We start from the raw sequence: 21,496 nt of genomic DNA, 5'->3' as shown, positions 1-21,496 counted from the left end.
CGCAAACCACATTGCCCACTCCAAACCACCTCCCGGTACACACCTTTGGGCCGCTGTTCAAATGCACAAGTTTGCTAAGGAGGCATGACAGGCTCTCATATAATATACTAATGAAGGTTGATGCTCAATGTTAAGCACCATAATGCTGCATAGATAGCGCATGCTGTCTTTGCAGCATTAAATCTGGGTTTGAGATAGGGCATATCAAAGAGTTCTGGAGTGTGGTTGGTGGGCGAGGTGGGGGGAGAGCAGAGTGTGCAGAACGTGGTGCCCTAGTGGTTTTCAGAGATGGGGTGGGACAAAGCAACGGAGGGATATTTAGGCATGAGAATGAGAATTTTTAAATTTAGGCATTGGACCACTAAAAGATAATGTAGGTCATTGATAAAAGGGGTAACAGTGGAGGGGGGTCCCAAGATTGCCCCTTCTGTGGTCTTGTGGAGTCCGTGGACCATGTCTACGTTCTATGTTTTAGGTTGCACACCCTCTTTGTTTTCCTGAAGAGCCTTTTGTTGATGTTCTGTTTGCACTTCAGTCCCACGCTCCTGATCTACGGACACCCGGTGCGGAGAGGGGAGGGTTGGGATGGAGATCTCCTTGTGAACCTGCTCCTGGGCCTGGTGAAATGCACCATGCGGCACAGTAGCACAGTGGTTAGCACTGCTGCTTCACAGCTCCAGGGTCCCGGGTTCGATTCCCGGCTCGGGTCACTGTCTGTGTGGAGTTTGCACATTCTCCTTGTGTCTGCGTGGGTTTCCTCCGGGTGCTCCGGTTTCCTCCCACAGTCCAAAGATGTGCGGGTTAGGTTGATTGGCCAGGTTAAAAATTGCCCCTTAGAGTCCTGTGATGCGTAGGTTAGAGGGATTAGCGGGTAAATATGCGGGGGTAGGGCCTGGGTGGAATTGTGATCGGTGCAGACTCGATGGGCTGAATGGCCTCCTTCTGCACTGTAGGGTTTCTATGATTTCTATGATTCTAATAGGTCCAGGCAGCGGGCGACCGAGGGGGTGGTCCATCCTGACTGCCTGCCCCTCTTCCGCTGCTACGTTCACGGCCGGGTGTCCCTGGAGAGGGAGCATGCGGTGTCCACGGGCGCAGACGCCTTCCGCACCCGTTGGGCACCGCAGGGGCTGGGATGCGTTATAGACCCCGATAATCACATTCTGATTTAATGTTTTAAATTTCCTTTGAACTTTGTTTCTGTTCAGGCTGTTCCCCCTCCTTTTGGGGAGCTGTCCTTTTTCCTTTGTCCCTAAGTTCTTTTGAGTTGGTTTATTTGGTTTACCCTAAAAGATTAACGGTGGAGGGGGGAAAGGGGTGCAGGCAGCAGAATTTTTGATCAGCTTTTAAAAGATGAGATATTTAAAATTATGGTGAACAACATTGGAATAGTTGCGCAACAACCTTGCTTATCAGCCAATAAAATTCAGAATTGACCATAAGACCATAAGACCATAAGACATAGGAGCGGAAGTAAGGCCATTCGGCCCATCGAGTCCACTCCACCATTCAATCATGGTTGATTTCAACTCCATTTACCCGCTCTCTCCCCATAGCCCTTAATTCCTCGAGAAATCAAGAATTTATCAATTTCTGTCTTGAAGACGCTCAACGTCTCGGCCTCCACAGCCCTCTGTGGCAATGAATTCCACAGACCCACCATTCTCTGGCTGAAGAAATTTCTCCTCATCTCTGTTCTAAAGTGACTCCCTTTTATTCTAAGGCTGTGCCCCCGCGTCCTAGTCTCCCCTGTTAATGGAAACAACTTCCCTACGTCCATCCTATCTAAGCCGTTCATTATCTTGTAAGTTTCTATCAGATCTCCCCTCAACCTCCTAAACTCCAATGAATATAATCCCACGATCCTCAGACGTTCATCGTATGTCAGGCCTACCATTCCTGGGATCCGCTCCAGTGCCAGTATGTCCTTCCTGAGGTGTGGGGCCCAAAATTGCTCACAGTACTCCAAATGGGGCCTAACCAGTGCTTTATAAAGCCTCAGAAGTACATCCCTGCTTTTGTATTCCAAGCCTCTTGAGATAAATGACAACATTACATTTGCTTTCTTAATTACGGACTCAACCTGCAAGTTTACCTTTAGAGAATCCTGGACTAGGACTCCCAAGTCCCTTTGCACTTTAGCATTATGAATTTTGTCACCGTTTAGAAAATAGTCCATGCCTCTATTCTTTTTTCCAAAGTGTACGACCTCGCACTTGCCCACGTTGAATTTCATCAGCCACTTCTTGGACCACTCTCCTAAACTGTCTAAATCTTTCTGCAGCCTCCCCACCTCCTCAATACTACCTGCCCCTCCACCTATCTTTGTATCATCGGCAAACTTGGCCAGAATGCTCCCAGTCCCGTCATCTAGATCGTTAATATATAAAGAGAACAGCTGTGGCCCCAACACTGAACCCTGCGGGACACCACTTGTCACCGGTTGCCATTCTGAGAAAGAACCTTTTATCCCAACTCTCTGCCTTCTGTCTGACAGCCAATCGTCAATCCATGTTAGTACCTTGCCTCGAATACCATGGGCCCTTATTTTACTCAGCAGTCTCCCGTGAGGCACCTTGTCAAAGGCCTTTTGGAAGTCAAGATAGATAACATCCATTGGCTCTCCTTGGTCTAACCTATTTGTTATCTCTTCAAAGAACTCTAACAGGTTTGTCAGGCACGACCTCCCCTTACTAAATCCATGCTGACTTGTCTTAATCCGACCCTGCACTTCCAAGAATTTAGAAATCTCATCCTTAACGATGGATTCTAGAATTTTGCCAACAACTGAGGTTAGGCTAATTGGCCTATAATTTTCCATCTTTTTTCTTGTTCCCTTCTTGAACAGTGGGGTTACAACAGCGATTTTCCAATCCTCTGGGACTTTCCCTGACTCCAGTGACTTTTGAAAGATCATAACTAACGCCTCCACTATTTCTTCAGCTATCTCCTTTAGAACTCTAGGATGTAGCCCATCTGGGCCCGGAGATTTATCAATTTTCAGACCTTTTAGTTTCTCTAGCACTTTCTCCTTTGTGATGGCAACCATATTCAACTCTGCCCCCTGACTTTCCTGAATTGTTGGGATATTACTCATGTCTTCTACTGTGAAGACTGACGCAAAGTACTTATTAAGTTCCTCAGCTATTTCCTTGTCTCCCATCACTAGATTACCAGCGTCATTTTGGAGCGGCCCAATGTCTACTTTTGCCTCCCGTTTGTTTTTAATGTATTTAAAGAAACTTTTACTATCATTCCTAATGTTACTGGCTAGCCTACCTTCATATTTGATCCTCTCCTTCCTTATTTCTCTCTTTGTTATCCTCTGTTTGTTTTTATAGCCTTCCCAATCTTCTGACTTCCCACTACTCTTTGCCACATTATAGGCTCTCTCTTTTGCCTTGATGCATTCCCTGACTTCCTTTGTCAGCCATGGCTGCCTAATCCCCCCTCTGATAACCTTTCTTTTGTTTGGGATGAACCTCTGCACTGTGTCCTCAATTACTCCCAGAAACTCCTGCCATTGCTGTTCTACTGTCTTTCCCATTAGGCTCTGCTTCCAGTCGATTTTTGTCAGTTCCTCCCTCATGCGCCTGTAATTACCTTTATTTAACTGTAGAACCTTCACATCTGATTCTGCCTTCCTTCTTTCAAATTGCAGACTGAATTCTACCATATTATGATCACTGCTTCCTAAGTGTTCCCTTACTTTAAGATCTTTTATCACGTCTGGCTCATTACATAACACTAAGTCCAGAATAGCCTGTTCCCTCGTGGGCTCCATCACAAGCTGTTCCAAAAAGCCATCCTGTAAACATTCAATGAATTCCCTTTCTTTGGGTCCACTGGCAACATTATTTACCCAGTCCACCTGCATATTGAAATCCCCCATGATCACTGTGACCTTGCCTTTCTGACATGCCCTTTCTATTTCGTGGTGCATTTTGTGCCCCTGGTCCTGACCACTGTCAGGAGGCCTGTACATAACTCCCATTATGGTTTTTTTGCCTTTGTGGTTCCTCAACTCTACCCACACAGACTCCACATCGTCTGACCCTATGTCGTTTAGTGCTATTGATTTAATTTCATTTCTAATTAACAAGGCAACCCCGCCCCCTCTACCCACCCCTCTGTCTTTTCGATAGGTTGTGAATCCCTGGATGTTTAACTGCCAGTCCTGAACCCCCTGCAACCACGTCTCTGTGATGCCTACCACATCATACCTGCCAGTCACAATCTGGGCCACAAGCTCATCTATCTTGTTCCGGACACTGCGGGCATTTAAATATAGCACCTTTAATTCCCTATTGACCGTCCCTTTTTGTTTTCGTAGTGTGGTGGACCTTGGTCTACTGAGCCTTTCCAGACACTGTGTCATATTTTGTGAGATGGGGACTATCGTAACCTCTCCTGAGTGCTGTCTTTTCGTGATTGCATTTGCATTTATTGCTGTAATGTAGGGTATGTTGCTGCCATTTGCATACTACAAGTTCGCACAACACCAATAAGTAAGCAGTTAGTTCCCTTTAGTGATGTCTTTTGAGGGATAAAAACTGACACTAGAACAAAACACTTGCACTTCTTTAACATGGGGAATGGGATCTTTTACATCCCGAGAAAGCAGATTGAACCTTGATTTAAAGCCTCACCCAAATCCCGGCACCCTCAGACACTGCAGCACTCCCTCAGTCCTGGGCTGTGTCGTGTCTGATGTGGGACTTAGACCTGCATTTTGCTGCTGTAGATGATCTGAATAGTAGGGACGGACGATTGTTATCGAAGTGAGGGTCGGCATTTCGTGTGACAGAAGGGAAATGGAGTTGCAAGTGCGATGTGGGATTGAATACGATGACAAGTTGTGACAAGTCCTGTTTAATCTGAAAAAATGGCCAGATAAAAATCGATGGCAAGGACATACAGCTTGTGTCAGGAGGACTTCAGTCTTCTCACTGTTTGGGTAGAAAAATTGCAACTTCAAAACACTGCACTGGTCTGCCAAAAATAGTGGAGGGAGTCAAAAAAAGTGATGGAGAGATAACATTGGGTGTTGTCAGCAAACAGTAAAAGGACAAGAGCCTATAATTCTCTGACTTACCACGTGCAATGTCATGGGAGACCGTCCAGCAATTTATTAACAATTTTACACCTTCACACAGTGGATTTATTCCACATGACTTTCTGGTTTTCATATTTTTGCCACAATACAAACTTCCAGGTCCACATTTATTATGAGTTTTAATCAGGTAACATCACCACTTTGTTGGACTCTAGATTGTGACATCCAGCTACAAAGCTTCTGTCAAAATACTTTCTGAGCATTTTTAACTGTCTTGGGGGTGGGGAGGAGGTGGTGAGACAGAGAGAGAGAGAGCTCATAATATCCAATTTCAAAAAAGTTGCATTTTGCAAGATCGATGGTTTATATCCTGCGAGAAAAAGTTCTAGTTTAGACATTCACAATGCCGTTTCTTTCGTTATTCTGATTTGTTGAAGTGTTATTGTTGAAGGGTGAGAGGGTGCAGGATAACGGCTCTGTCATTGACGCTGCGCGTGCAGCCCTCGCTCAAACCCCCGTCCCTCCGCCGCGCATGCGCGCGCAGCCCTCACAAACACCGGCCTCCGCCGCGCATGCGCGCCCAGCCCTCACTCTGCCGACCCGCCCCCGCCCCCCAAGTGCGTCGTCGCCGGGCGGAGGTTAAAGGTTCACGTGACCTTCACTATCCCACAGTGCAACGCGGCGGGGGTGGTCACGTGATGTGACGGGGAGTGATGGCGGCGGCTTCGGTTTTCCATCGGCTCCGGACGGGTTCGAAATTGGGGCCGCAGTTTGACCAGGAGGGCAATGTCATCGAGGTAACGGAGTCCCCCATTCCCTCCCCTCCGTCGGATAAATTCTCCTCTTTCACAACCGGAGGCTCTCCAGGAATCGGCTGGCTACCTGTTTCGTTTTAACTGAAGTCTTCTTCCCCGGACCAGCTTGTTGTCTCTGGGCTGCAGGGGGAATTAAGGATAAATCAGCTCGAAAAGGAAAGGCTGAGGCTGCTGTCAATTCGCAGCTTTTAGCTGTACTCATAAACCCCACATAACCACAGGAGGAGGTGATGGTGGTGGTTGTTGTTGTGCCTGATACTTCCCCATCAGCCAGTCAACTGGCTGAAGCAGGGTTCCTGCTGTGTTAGTGTCACAGAGGACAGTCTGATGTTCCTCTGCGTTACGTCTGCAAATCACTTTGTTCACGGTGTGGAGGAACTGTATAAATTAAGGTGGCCTCAGAACCAATCTAAATGCAAAAGCAAAACACTGCAGATGCTGGGAATCGTAAACGAACAAAAGTGCAGGCAATATTTGTGGAAAGAAAACTGGAGTTCACTTTAAGGTTGAGGGGGGGGCTTTCATCACAACAGTTCCGATGAGTAATCAAAACTAACCCCACTGTCTGTTTTGTTTTGCTTCATATATTCATTGGCTCTGCCTTTACCACTCAACATTCCAGATGTCACTCTTGCGATATTTATGCTTCTCTGTTGCACTTAGTGAAATTTCTTAATCGATTGCGTCTTGTCATGACAGTCAGTGGAAAGTTTATCAGGACCCTACATCATTTGTCTTTTCTATTCTAATAGTTTAAGACTTTTAAGTATAGTTTTCCATCACTGGGTATCATCCTGTGCTAAATGTTGTCTGTCAGCTGGTGGCACTATTGCACTTAGCATTCTGCTGAAGTTGCTGAATTACAGACTATTATGGTGGGTGGCCTTGATTTTTTTTTTGAAAATACTTTTTCCAGTCCCATTTTTGTCTAACGTTTTCAACTGGTGCAAAGATTGGCAGCCACCAAGTGATACTCTTTTGAATGCAGAGGAGAGTAATTTTACAGTATAGATTTTTGTGCCTGGTTATAAGATTTACTTGACGTTTGGCAAATGTTACACCCTTAAGAAAGAGTGCAAGGATAAGCCAAACTAGAACCAGAGGGCGCAACCTCTGGCTAAAGGGATGATCCTTTAGATCAGAGATGAGGAGAAATTTCTTCAGCCAGAGAGTGGTGAATCTGTGGAACTCTTTGCTGCAGAAGGCTGTGGAGACGAGGTCATTGAGTGGCTTTAAGACAGAGGTTCTTGATTTAAGGGGATCAGGGGGAATGGGATGAAAAAAATATCAGCCATGATTGAATGGCGGAGCAGACTCAGGCCACATGACCTAATTTGTTAAAGTGCCACACAACACACTTGTGTAATAAAAGAGGAATAGCAGTAACATGGATACAGAATTGCCAAGTGACAGGAGATGGGGAACTGTTATGGATGACTTTTTTATTGATGGAAGATATAGTGAAGTTTCCAGGGATCAGCCTTAGGGTCCTTTCTCTATTTAGTAAATTTGGACTTTCATGTACAGGGGACAATTTATTTCAAAATTTGTGAAATGAGACAAAGCTTGGAAATGTTAAGTGGTATGAGGGATATTGTAGAACTACCAAAGGACAGACAGGTTGGTAGAATGTGTAGATAAGTGGTGGATTAAATTTGATGTAGAGAAGTAGGAGGTGATGCATTTTACTTGGGATAACAGGGAGAAACTAAATTAAAGGGGGGTGCTGGAGTAGAGGGACCAGGATAACTTATTGATGGTTGAAGAGCATGGTTAATAAAGCATATGTGAGGTGGCACAATAGTATAGTGGTTAGCATTGTTGCTTCAGTGCCAGGGACCTGGGTTCAATTCCTGGCTTGGGTCACTGTCTACGTGGAGTTTGCACGTTCTCCGTGTCTGCATAGGTTTCCTCCAGGTGCTTCGGTTTCCTCCTACATTCTGATGTGCTGGTGAGGTGCATTGACCTGAACAGGCACTGGACTGTGGCAACTAGGGGAATTTCACAGTAACTTCATTGCAGTGTTAATGTAAGCCTTACTTGTGACTAATAAATTAACTTTATAAATAGGGACTTGGAGAACAAAAGCAAGGAAGTTATGACAAATCTGTATCTAACACTGGTTTGACCTCAACTGGAGTATTGTGTCCAATTATGGGCAGCTCTCTTTAGGAAGTTTATGAAGGCTGTAAAGAGTGCAACATAACATAACTTCTTCCTTGGAATCATTCTCAAATCTATAGGGATAGTGTGGGGAAACTGGGACAGTCTTGCAGAAGAGGAGGTAGGGACGAGATTCAATAGAGGTATTCAAAATTGAGGGATCTGGACAGTAGGTAGAGCTAAACTTACAATTACTTGAAAGATTGAGAACCAGATTCAAGGTGATTGGCAAAAGGAACAACTGCAACATGAGGGAAAAATGTTTTTTTTGCGCAACAAGCGGATAGACCTTAGAATATGATGGAGGCAAATTCCATCAGAGCTTTCAAGAGAGAATTGAATCATTTATCTGAAGAGGAAATTTAGCAGGACTTTGGCGAAAAGGCAGAGGAGTGCCATTAGATGAATTTCTCCTGTAGAGAATTAGTACAGACATAATGAGCCAAATGGCTCCCTATGCTGTCACCATTCTGAATCATGATATGATTTTAATAAAAACAGAAAATACTGGAAAAACTCAGCAGGTCTGGCAGCATCTATGGAGAGCAAAAATAATGTTTTAAGTTTGTTTGACTCTTCAGAACTCGAGAGAAATGTGATGGATTATGTACTGCAAGAGAAGGTGGAGCAAAGTAGAAGTTGTGATTGTTGCAATCTTGAGCTCCCACCAAAGGAGTAGGTCATGAGACAGGAAGCTGTAATGGCAGAAGGTGCCATTTGTTTCAGATTCCAGCATTAGCAGTATTTTGCTTTTACTATTTGTATGATTTTTTAAATTGGTTAGTAACTAGTTACAATTTCAATTGAAAACATTAAATCAGTTGAGTAATCGATTTATTATGCAGAAATGAGGTGAAGCGCAACTAACTTGCTGAATGAATTGTGTGTTGACTGACTGGAAATTTGACAGATTATTGGACATTATGTACCAGTGTTGGAGAATCTCCATGGGCCCAGGCCAAGACTGGCAAAGGATATTTTTTTATTTGTTTCTGGGGCGTGAGTATCACTGGCAAGGCCAACAACTGCCCATTCTTAATTGCCTTTTGAAAAAGTGGTAGTGAGCAGCCACCTTGAACTGCTGCGATCTGTCTGGTGTAGGTTTGCCCATAAGGCTGCATGGAAGGGAGTTCCTGGTTTTATATTGTGCCACACTGGAATAATGACGCTGTGGTTCCAAGTTAGGATGGTGTGTGACTTGGAGGGGTCTTGCAGCAGCTGGTGTTCCCATGTGTTTTCTGCCCTTGTCCTTCTAAGTGTTGGAGGTTGTGGGTTTGGAAGGTGCTTTGAAGGACTGGATGTCTGCTGTTATGTATGAGGCCTTCTGTAACCAATGGGCACCACAGAGACTGGATGTTTTAAGTTTCCTGTATGGTATCATTTTAGTTAGTTGTGTACCATTAAATTTTAGGTGGATCTGTCTGTGGCAATGATTGTTTCAATTTCTAGCACTTTACATTTTAATGTCTCTTCCTCAGACAGCAACAAATTTCAAAGGGTCTTTGAATTATAGAAAATGTCTCTCTCCGCACTCTTTTTAGGGTGATTTGTTCGTTTTCCACCTCTGACCTGGAAAGTGGTATTGCATTTTTAAGTATTTTGTTTTATCTCATTTCAAATTGCAAAATTTCCAGTCAGTTGAAAGAATATTTTCTAAAATAGAGGCACAGCATCATGACACCTGGAAGAAACAAAGGCATGGGGGAGGGTTTTAGCGGCAGATGAGCTGAGATGGGTGAAATTGATCAATGCTACATGGGTGGTCTGAATGAGAATGAATCAGAAGCTCAACTGAGTCAACTACCAGAAAGTTACCCCTGGATCTAAGAGACTAACTATTAAGTCAGTTGAGTAGTAGAGGTGTTGCTACTATTTGCTCCTACTCTTCTGTTTGCCAATTGAAAATTTTATGTTTTGAGGCAAGACTTAATTTGTTTCCTTTTCTGCTCCAAGTGCTACTGTACCTTTTAACTTCTCAGCTTCATTCTGGGACATTTTCTTTTTTAAAAAAAATGCTGCCTTTGTGTGTTTGAAGTGGAACAATTTTTTTAATGCCTTTTTCCTCTAAGCTCTGCTCCCAGTATTTGATTTGACTTTGTCTAGTACTCAGCTTGGCAATTTTTTATTCTCCCTAATTTAGCTTTAATATCCCACTCCTGTTTTTTTTTTCTACTTGTTACTCATGCTTTTTAATGTCACATACAGTCTTTTTTAAAAAAATTCTGCAACCCTGAGTTCCCATCTGCCTGACATAACCTGTGGTCACATTGTCCTTTTGGGTCAACTCATTACACTAGAAATTCCATATTTCTGGCTTTTGCTTATATTCGTTTCTCATGTATCTGGATTTTAAATTCCCAGTGTTTTTTCTCTATACAAACCTCGAGTTTAAATACCAAGTTAAATAAAAATTGCAACAACACAATTAAACTTGTCTAGTTGAATTTTTTAATAGCTTTTTAATACTTTCATTAAAATAATATTTGAATATCTGTTCTCTACAAAAGTCTGAACATTGACAATTTATTTGTTCCAAATTGACAGTTGTATATGGATAATGTGGCCTGTGTGTGCGCAATGTACTTGATTACATCAGTGCTGTTCAATCAGATAGACTGATTGCAATTTCTGGTCAAAAGGTAGAAAATCTTCAAATATTTTAATGAACGCATTAGTTTGTCAGCTTGGGTGGCTTCTGGTTACTACACTGAATATACTAAACTTGAGGGCTTACAGCAGGGATAAATTGTAATAGTTCCCTTGCACTTATGGATGATCAAGGAGTTTACTCCGGGGGGGGGGGGGGGGGGGGGGGGGGCGGGGGATGGTGGTGGTGGTTTCTGAAAGCTCCTTTGTAAAACACATGGTACGCTTAGCTGGAGCTAGTTAGAAAGGTAAGAGAAACTGGGTAACCCTGATGGGGAAAGTTATTAATAAAATAACACTTATTTCATTTAAAAAAATTGCACAACTTACAATTTAGTCATCCTATGTGTTAGACCACAATATCAAACCAGCTGTAAAATTTGTCATGGCCAACTGGAGCAAATCAAGTATTCCAGCACTGGACGAAAGATGAATGACAATGATCAGGGGTTGTAAATGATATTTCACCAAATTACCTCACTTTTTTAACTACACATTAAAGTGATTACCACTGATTATTTGCTTTATGAAAATTACTGAGGCTTATATTGCCAACTGATAATTTTGGATGTGCATTACTTGTGACAACTAAACTTCTAAATGCCTGTTTCCTACCTTAAAAGTGCTGACAAAAGTGATTAGATTGTTTACTCTTCAATTTTTTGAACTTTTAATTATTCACATTGGGATGATTTAAGAAAATTCCACTTCAAAGCGCCTCATTTGTTGTAATATAGCTCGGATTCATTGTTGGAATTGTTTATGGAAAGGGGAAGTCAATTAATTTTTTTAAGTTGAAACTCGTTTATCCTGTTGCTCATGTCAGTGACAATTGAGGAACATCTCATGTTCGAAATTAGTACACTTTTGTTCCCCTTCTGTTAAAGTTGGTAATAGAGAACCTTAACAGGAATGTTTGCCATCAGGTGATTCTTTCAAGCCTCTTCTCCCAGAGAATTAGAATTATCTGCTTTGGACCAATGACCGTCGTCTGCATCCTTTCAAAACTAATTTACATACACTTGTCCTTTAGTTCGCAAGAATGCTATACAAGAGAGTTAGAATCCTGAAACTGATCCATCCATTGGTGTCTTTGCAGTTGACTATATCAAAGCAAGGAGGTTAATCTACAGCCTCAAGAAGTCATTATTCATGCTTTGCTTCTTGCATTTTCCCAGTGATAGTTGAATACACCTGTCTAAATAACCAGTAAGGGAAAAAATGTTTTGCTGAAGTATGGGAGCAAGAACTCCAGAATTTCTGCATCAGTCTGTGAGAAATTAGAATACTCGGTTCATCATGGCTGTGGCAAAAAGTGTTGTAGGCAAAAATACCTCTGAGACTAGTCGTAGGTCAAAATACAGCGGTTTATTCAGTTTCTCAGGCCCCTCAGGTTCCCAGGCTGTGACTTGTCCTCCATCGTGTGAATCTTGCTGCCTTGGTGGTTTCTTCATGGTTGTCTCAAGACTGCGATTGTTGTTGCTCTCTGGACACCTGTGGGGCAGTCTCGCACAAACAAGTTAACTGGCATACAGAGCTGCAGGGGCCTATATACAACAATTTATGTATGTTTGTAGGTACCTGTATAATTTATATCAGTAAGGATATGATGAATATATAAATGTATCATTATATGATCACAAGGCCTGCATATAGGCTCTACTGTTACACAGCAGTACATAATATTAAAGAACACAAAATGGCTACCAGCTGGGTTGGCCACATTCCTGAACAGATTAGCTGGGAAAAACATGATCTTGTATACAACAGCTGCTGCCCTTATCTGTTCGGATACATGAAAAACAGGTTCTGCAGACACGAAAACAAGTACAATGCGTCTGTCAAACCCTCAAGTATTTCTCTCGAGTGTTACAAAAGTTCATTAACCCTTTCCCATCTTCATAGAGTATTCCTTAACTTCATCAAAGGAAAACTTCCACTTTGGTATAAATAGATTTCCTAACAGTGCCAGAAGTTTGAAGAGCAACATCCATTCAACCTTTAAATTTTCTCATATAGGATTACTTCCACTGGCTACAGAATCTGTAGATATGTATGCCAATATTTTTATATGGATACCAAGGATATCTGATGCTACGTATCTTATCTGAATGATTTGACCAAGAGGACCAAAGCTGTTGAGGCTCTCAGTTGAGTTTCTCTTGGACTTGTTGAGAAATTTCTCTGGGTTTCCACAAAATACTTAAAGCTTATCTTCACATAGACTAGCCTGGCTATATATTATGTTACTTGTGTGGCAGCCATGTATTCAGAAGGTTTAGTTCGATCTATTGTCTCAGAACAGGCTGATACTCCCTGATTCTTTGGGAATTCTGTACAGAGGCCAAGAATTGCAAATGATTGTGAGTAATGTAGAATGCAAAATTGTTATATTTCTGTTTCCTACCAAAGCCTGAGGATCTTTGCAAAGATCAGAAAGTTATCCCCAATTTTATATACAGGACAATTGAGATTCCGGGTAGGGCATTTTCAGTTTTATTTGGTATTCTCATTTTGACACCTCTTCTGACATTTGTAGTTGAACAGTGTTTACTTGGATAATATGCTTGGTACAATTGGCCTGATCTGTGGATCAAAGAACAATTCTAATGTTAGTGATATGATATAGTTAAACCATGGTAAGAACGTAGTTTACAGACTATTGCTAACTCAAATGTTGTTTCCTGGCTCTCCCTCGCTGCCGCCAAAATTAATTTTCCTCACCAATTTCTCCCTCTAGTATGCTTAATTGATTCATCTTGTGATACAGTTCCATGATCTCTGTCAATGCTACACCAGTGGCACACTTTAAAAGAATAGGAAGGGAATGGAAGAGGGTGGGAACCAAGATTTTGTCTTTATGAAATACCTACATTTGCACGTGGGACAAAAGTCCCCTCCAAGTGATCAGATGAAGAATTTCAGTTTTAAGATCGGCCTTTATTTTTGAGCTATAGCAAGATCTGAAATGCCAGCTAGTGGTACATCAGAGACCCCTGAATAGAGCATTATACAGATTGTTATACTTTCAGTTTCGGTTCCAATTAATTAGTATATCTCAGAAATTATCGATATCCACTCAAAGCTGACAGTTAGGATTACATAAGGATACAGTTGTCCAGTCGCAACCTGTGCACATCTACCTATTGTAATGTCACCAAGCAAGTATTTCTTTCTACTTATCTGCTAACTTCCAGGCACAAATATGATTGCTATGTCTAACCACTAGTATGTCAAACTCCCCTGTTCTTTTGGATATTGTTAGAATGGACACTGACAAGCTATGCATTGTTCACTGGAGGCCTTGTCTGTATGTTGTATGACTGGGGCCTCCCTTGTAACTGGGTGATAGTCCTTATCTCTTATCTGGGTCTACTTTAATCAAGACCTGTGGTTTCTCCCAGCTTCTCTGTGTGACTGGGTTTAGCAGCTTACGATTTTTAAACTGGTGTGGTTATTAGCCCTTGCAGTTCGCATGATTATTAGTCTGGCTACTAGCTCCTTTGGCATATTACAGGCATGGGTGCTGAAAATTTATTCAGGATATAGACCTTTTTTTTCACTGTCCAACCATTTGTACTTTCTGCTTCTCCAGGCTAATTAGCTGACTTGGCACCGACTGAACTAAACCTGGTTATTTGTGGTACAGCTAGTAGCATAATTGCATTGGTCCATCAGGAAAATTTGAGCTTTTTTTGTCTGCCTTCTAATTGCACATGCTATTGCACAATAGTTTTATCAATATTGTAGAAAATGTTTTATCTATTCCTGTAATTGACAGTTAGTAGAGATGAAAGGATTCAGAGTGCTTGGATAATTTAAATCTTAAACATTATCTGGTTTAGAAACTAGTTGAGTGACTATGCACAAGCTACAAACATAATGTCATATATCCCAAGACCATTGTGACCAAATATTAAATATTTGTCATTAATATTTTAAGTAAGGGAACTAAATGCAGTGCTTGTGGTAATTTGATATATTCTTTTTAAAGGTTGAAACACGTGAAGATGAGGAACAAAGTATTAAATTGACAGAAATTTTGGAGTTACTAGTTGCTGCTGGATACTTCAGAGCAAGAATTAAGGGATTATCGCCATTTGATAAGGTGAGAACCGCAGATCCAATTATTTTATAACACTCCAGATTAATAATTTGGTTGTAGCAAATATTTTATCATTAATATATATTATTGCTACTAATTATTTAAAAATATGAAAATGTTAGAATGATGGAAGAATTGGACCTGACGTTTGTCCCAGACAGGCACTTCATGGTCAATTGCACCTGAAATTTAGAGATCATTTAATTTAATGGGGTGACAGCTTGTATGGGAGAAAAGTTGGAACCACAATTTTTTAAAAAGTGGAAAGTTGGGTATCTGGCCACCCAATTTCTATTCAGAATTGCGGTTGTCACTGTATATTTTTGCATGATTAACAGAAGTATAAAATGGAATAAAATTGTTTCATATCAAATGAATAATGCTTATTAAATCTGTTTAAAGCAATAGTTTGCTATTGTTCATTTTAAAACTTTGGTAAAAGAGACTTTCATTTTCTTCACAGGTAGTGGGTGGCATGACATGGTGTATTACGACATGCAACTTTGATATTGATGTTGATTTACTTTTCCAAGAAAATTCTACAATTGGTCAGAAAATGTAAGTTCCTTTGAAACTGCTTGAAATATTTAGATCTTCGTGGTTGAATGGAATGTAGTTGATGTTTAGAATGTTATGACAATCACTTGCCTTACTGTATCATCTTTAAATGTAAAATACCCCAAGAAGCTTTGCTCAGGTGAGAATGCACCAAGCAATACTAAGAGTCAACAGTCGACAAAGTATATTTGCTAATAAGGTTTTGAAAGTTCTTTTAAAGGTAATGTTATAATTCAGGTCAGAAACACCAAAGTGTTTATGAAGTTTTTGCAATTTGAATTTGGCTAGCGTAAGCATGAGATGTTTCACTTCAGGTATGATTCAAATGACCCACGAGGGAGCTTTTATCAAACCAAGTTTGTTTAAGAATACAGTTAACATGTATAGAAAGTAAGTTAGCAATAATCTTTTACCATTACAAAAGAGAAAAAACCAACATTGCTATTGTACAAAGCTTAAAACTAGATACCGTTCCAACCAAACAAATCCCGTAAACACAATTCTTGCCAGACGAAAATATGAATACTCACATGATGCTGGAACTGAGTCCTTCGGTTGGATGCTGCAGTTCTCTTGATACACAACAGACAAGCTTGAAGTCAGAACAGCTTCCCAAAACACCAGGGAGAAAGACTCTTGTTTCTAGCTAGCAAACCACCAACAGCAGACTTTCACTTGCAAGGCCAGGACACCTGCTTCCAGCTAGCCAGCAGAGTTTACAAGACCAGAGAGAGAGAGCCTGCTTACCACTTGACAACCAGGACAGCTTCTGACTCTAAACCAAAACTGAAAATTAATCCTTGGATTGTTCAGGGAGGAACCACCTGACTTTACTTGTCAATCAATCTTCCCCCTCACAATGGGTCATTTAAAAAAAAATCCCAGAAAGTACCTGAGGCCCAGAGTTTTTTAAAAAAACCCATTTAAGCCATTGAAGCAGCAATAAAAGGACTTCAAGCAGACAATTCGGCAACAATGAAACCAAAATGCCTGCATTGCAACTGCAGAGAACGTGATTTTTAAAAAAATTCTTAAAGGTACACTTGTGTCACAGCAGGAAAAAGTAAAGGGGATAAGTTAAGGAATTGACTTAGAAGGTAGGATCTGCCAACTACTGAGAAATGCTGGAACAGGGCTGGTAACTTTAGGGGGCTGTGGGTGAGAATATAGGGCTCAAGGTAACATTACATTTTGGAAAATTGAAAGACTGCATGAGATATTTTAACATGAGTGCCCATAATTCCTTTATGGCTTTTAATTTTGAGCTGTACAATCGCCCTATAGCAAGTACTCAATGGATTTTCACTCTTATAGGAAGGATTTTTCAAGTTTTTAAAAGCATCCAATAAAACATAAAATATTTACCACTTTTATTCATTAGAGCATTGACAGAGAAAATTGTGTCAGTTTTGCCAATTATGAAGTGCCCTCATCGCTTAGAACCACATCAGATTCAGGGTCTGGATTTCATACACATCTTTCCTGTTGTACAAGTAAGGATTTTGTTTCTGAACAATTGTCAAATTATTTTTATTGCTATTTTACATCTCATGGTCTTAAACCATACACCAATTTTCTGTCTGTCTCTGCATTCTTGTAGTTTATCAATGCTTCAGAATATGTGGTTTGCTTATGTCGCTTAATGTTGAAATGTAACTATTACTAGCATTTCCCATATTTTTATTTAAGATTCACAACCATTTTGAGGGAAATTTCAGGTGACTCCACAATTGACTCGTGTTTAACAAGCATCAGATGGCTATAACGTTGTGATCAGCTCCAGTAATCTCAAATTTAAAGCACTTTTATGTACTAATCTGGGAGCAAAAGCTATTAATCAGTTAGCAGCCAGCATATAAGGGAACACATGCTTTTTCTTTTCCAGAGCAATCAATCACATTTGAATCACTCAATTTTGTTTCAGTTTGCATCATTGATCATGTTGTCTTGAGCCTCTATTGATGTACATTTGAAAATTACATTTTATTAAAAGATAAATCTTGAAAACAAATCCAATTTATTTCCAATTTGTTCTAGTTAATTTTGAGATGGTTTTTGTATTGAAGAGTATGTAAGAGAATGTATTCAAGAGGCGGCTAGGTATAGCACTTGGGGCAAATGGGATCAAAGGTAATGGGGAGAAAGCAGGATTAGGCTATTGAGTTGGACAATCAGCCATGATCGTGATGAATGGAGCAGACCGGAAGGGCCAAATGGCACCTCTATATTTCTGTGTATCAAATTGAAGGGCTTTTCACAACCATCTTTCGCTTGCCTTAATGAGTTTTCTCATCAGAGAATTATGAAGCTAATTCATTCTTTAGTATATCATTATAAAGGTGCACTTTCTCTTATGTAGAAATCTGTAGATGAATTCAATATTCATGGCAAAACATTGTTATTTTCCCTTTTTAATAAGAGCATTGTGCTAGATATTTTTCTGCCTTTGCCCCAATTCCCCCACTGTATTAGAATTATTTTGAAGCCAGACTTTGTATTTGAAACCTTTCAGATAAGTTTTCTTTTGTGATTTTTTTTTTTGAGCAGATTTTAGGACAAACCAGAAATATTGATGCTTGTTGCCAAGTAATATTTCATCTCCATTATTTCTCATTTTTAAGTGGTTGGTAAAACGTGCAATTGAGACCAGAGAAGAGATGGGAGATTACATTCGATCATTTTCAGTATCTCAATTTCAGAAAACCCATAGTCTGCTTGAGGTGAGTTTTGATGTGGAGATGCCTGTGTTGGACTGGGGTAAACACAGTAAGGAGTCTAACAACACCAGGTTAAAGTCCAACAAGTTTATTTGGTAGCAAACGCCACTAGCTTTCGGAGCGCTGCTCCTTCGTCAGGTGAGTGGGAGATCTGCTCATAAACAGCAAACGGGGCATATATAGACACAAACTCAATTTACAGAATAATGAATAATGATTGGAACGCGAGTCTTTACAGGTAATCAAGTCTTAAAGGTAGAGACAATGAGAGTGGAGAGAGCATTACGCACAGGTTAAAGAGATGTGTATTGTCTCCAGACAGGACAGCCAGTGAGTCCAGGCTACTATCTTTGTCACGCTATCTGTAACCCCCACAACTTGCCTGGACTTGCAAAGTCTCACTGGCTGTCCTGTCTGGAGACAATACACATCTCTTTAACCTGTGCTTAATGCTCTCTCCGCTCACATTGTCTGTACCTTTAAGACTTGATAGCTGTAAAGACACTCATTCCAATCATTATTCTGTAAATTGAGATTGTATCTTTATATGCCCTGTTTGAGAGCAGATCTCCCACTCACCTGATGAAGGAGCAGCGCTCCGAAAGCTATTGGCTTTTGCTACCAAATAAACCTGTTGGACTTTAACCTGGTGTTGTTAGACTCCTTACTGAGGTGAGTTTCCCAGTGTGTTTAAATTACAAAAATATTATTAATTTGGAATGTATTTGTCTACAGGCAATTTATGAAGTTTGCAATTTATTTTGGTATTTTCCCATTTTAATTTCCAATACTTGACTAGGAAATTGGAATAGTAGCAATTGTTGGAGATGGTTCAAACTAATTTGAATTTTGGGATGCTAATCTTTTAATAAATGTATTGAATTTTCATTAATTTTTAATTCTAGTCACAAGATTGGGTTGATTTGTCTTGTCTGACTAACACTAATTCTGGAGGTTTTGAGCTTGTTTCTAAGATTAACTTCGTCCCCAATTACTTTGGCCAGGAATTAAATAATGCTGAATGCAACTTAATAGTTTCTTTGTTAGGGACCAAATCAGAAACCCCAAGGTATGTTATGAAGTTAGACCAGACCCCAATTCTTTTTATTGTAGCATTAGTGTGAGAATAAAGTGTTTCACTCTAGGTGTGATTCTATTGATACACTAGGAAACTTTTATCAAAACATACAATTTTAACAATACAATTTAAATATAACGAATTAGCTTAACTTTTACCAATTGTAATACTTAAACATGATTAAGATACAAATCTTAGCTGCTAACCTACTTCTATTAGTTCTAATTTAAGCAATATTCCTCATAGAATTAAACTCCTCTTCAAAATCAGTTAGCAAACAACACAGGTTTACCTGCTTTTACTTGTTAACAGTCTAGAGTCTTTGAATACCCCTGGAGAGAAAGATACACCTGTCTTCTGACATCTCCAAAACAGCAACCTCCAGAGAGAAACACTGCTTGCTTCCCTCAAACCAAGCAGAAACTGCTTGCTTTTCCCTATAAGCATAGCTCCTCCCTTCACATGACCCTGCCTCTTGTCAATCAACCCTGAAACACTGGGGGAAAACCAAGAATGCGTTAGCTCTGGTTAAAACAAATACTTCATTTATCTAGGATTAATTATTCTCCTGCATCCTCAGCGTGAAGGTGGCTGGTTTGTATACAGATTGGCACCAGGTAAACCAGAGCTGAATTTTAAATATACCCCCTCTCAAGAAACATGATATAAATACATTTCTTAAAGGCACAGTATCGTCACAGCCTAGATTTCCAAAATGTAATTATGGTTAATGCGGTCCATATTAGAGATCACGCTATGACGGGATCGTTGCAAAATGCTATGATCTCCCTAGAGACCTACAACTTTTAAAAGATTCAAACTTCAGTTGATAGCTGAAAGAATGACGCAACAGAATTTTAAAACTTTTACTGTAACAAATGACTCAACATTCTTGACTAAATACTGTGAGTATTTTGAAAAGGATTTGCTGTTGAAGCTTTTCATCTTGCATTCAGCAGGATGGACGCAAAAATACCAAATTCAAAGGGGGCAACAACTTATACTGCCAACTAATCAGCCTTTTCTTATGCAGTATAAATTGTTGCTCCCTTTGAAATTTGACATTCTTGTCTGTCCCAATGAGTACAATTCAAAAAGCTTCAATGGTGTCTTTTTTTTTTAGCAGTTTGGTGAACTTGAGGGAGGTACATTCCCACTTTGCACTTGTCACATACGTCACACTCTTTGTGGAATTACAGTCCACGGTTGCTCCCAGCTTCTAATGGGTTCGCATATTCCCCTTTCATCAAGTAGTACCTTTGAACATCTGCTGACACTTTTCTCAGTTTTTGGAGAATTCCTTAAATCCACCATCAGCAGTAAAGCCAGTTTCACTGGTTCCTCTTCTTCCTGTCCATGCCAGTACAAATCTGAAATTTGTATGTTGGCACAGGATCCATTTCATAAACCTGAGACCATCACCCCCTCTCATTTGGCTGTGGTAGTTCACAAGCCAAAACAGCTTATTTCTATTGACCCCACAGAGCTGCTGTCTCTGATATCCATTTATTTGTAGGAAGGCTTAACCTGATCTCAAAATGACTTGTAAAGAAATATTTGCTTGAGTTTTGATGTGCTTGTATCAGAAATAACTGGTATACTTTAAATTTCAGAGCTAGAATTGCTGCACTTTACAAGAAATTAAAAACGTGCTTTCAATTTTGACTTCTAATAGGATGATGATTTCGAGCTACGGAAAGACAAAGCCATGAAAGCAGTTGTAGAAGTTTCTGTGAGTAAAGATTGATAACAGTTGTTTCAGTACTGTGGAAAAATTATGCAGCCCACATAGTTAACACATTTCTCTTTTGAATTTCAAAATTGTTTCCTTTTTCTTAAATTATACATGATTTTCACCCAAGCATTTTTTGATTAAAATGTGAGCAGAATATCGCCTAACTGTGCTAGTATAAAACAAAATAACTGTGTACACATCTATCTTTTTCCAATCGCTATTTGTGTCTATTTATCTTTTGCATGACTTGCATTCATACTTTAAAGTGATTGGTTAATAACTTGAGTCATGCTGAATCATAAACATTATCCAGATCAGACATGATTATTTTAAGTTTCTGGAGGGAGGAGGAGAGAGTATATCATTATGACGGGTGGGTGTTGGGGGTGAGATCACTTGTTACAGATAGGGTTCCAGTCAACCACCTACATTTTGTTAAGCTTGATTTTTTTTTTCCATGGAGGGGGAGTTGGGCAATTTAGTTGGATCCTTTGTTGTGGAGTTGATAAGGGAGAAGGCAAATGAGCTAAAATAGGTGAGCATTGGGTGATTTGTTAATGGCCTGTAACTTACAGGCTCGCCAGTGTCAGATTTGTGATTGGTGGGGATAGGGATTCCCCCTC

At 40.3% G+C, this 21,496-nt stretch overlaps 1 protein-coding gene across 3 annotated transcripts in view; it reads left to right on the top strand.

Annotated features, from left to right (window-relative positions):
• Window positions 1–5,733: 5,733 nt before the first annotated feature.
• Window positions 5,734–21,496, top strand: part of ccdc93 (CCC complex scaffolding subunit CCDC93) — a 65,938-nt gene continuing 50,175 nt past the window's right edge. For all 3 annotated transcript variants that reach the window (XM_078228166.1, XM_078228165.1, XM_078228167.1), the window contains exons 1-6: window positions 5,734–5,853; window positions 14,675–14,788; window positions 15,249–15,343; window positions 16,725–16,836; window positions 17,965–18,063; window positions 20,814–20,870. In XM_078228166.1, the coding sequence (XP_078084292.1) occupies window positions 5,770–5,853; window positions 14,675–14,788; window positions 15,249–15,343; window positions 16,725–16,836; window positions 17,965–18,063; window positions 20,814–20,870 (561 nt within the window). In that variant the 5' untranslated portion in view covers window positions 5,734–5,769. The remainder of the gene's footprint in view (window positions 5,854–14,674; window positions 14,789–15,248; window positions 15,344–16,724; window positions 16,837–17,964; window positions 18,064–20,813; window positions 20,871–21,496) is intronic.

The sequence above is a fragment of the Mustelus asterias genome, chromosome 14 (genome assembly GCF_964213995.1).
Source record: "Mustelus asterias chromosome 14, sMusAst1.hap1.1, whole genome shotgun sequence".
NCBI lineage: Eukaryota > Metazoa > Chordata > Chondrichthyes > Carcharhiniformes > Triakidae > Mustelus > Mustelus asterias.
Note: the sequence above shows the minus strand (reverse complement) of the source record. Positions and strands in the feature narration are given on the sequence as shown.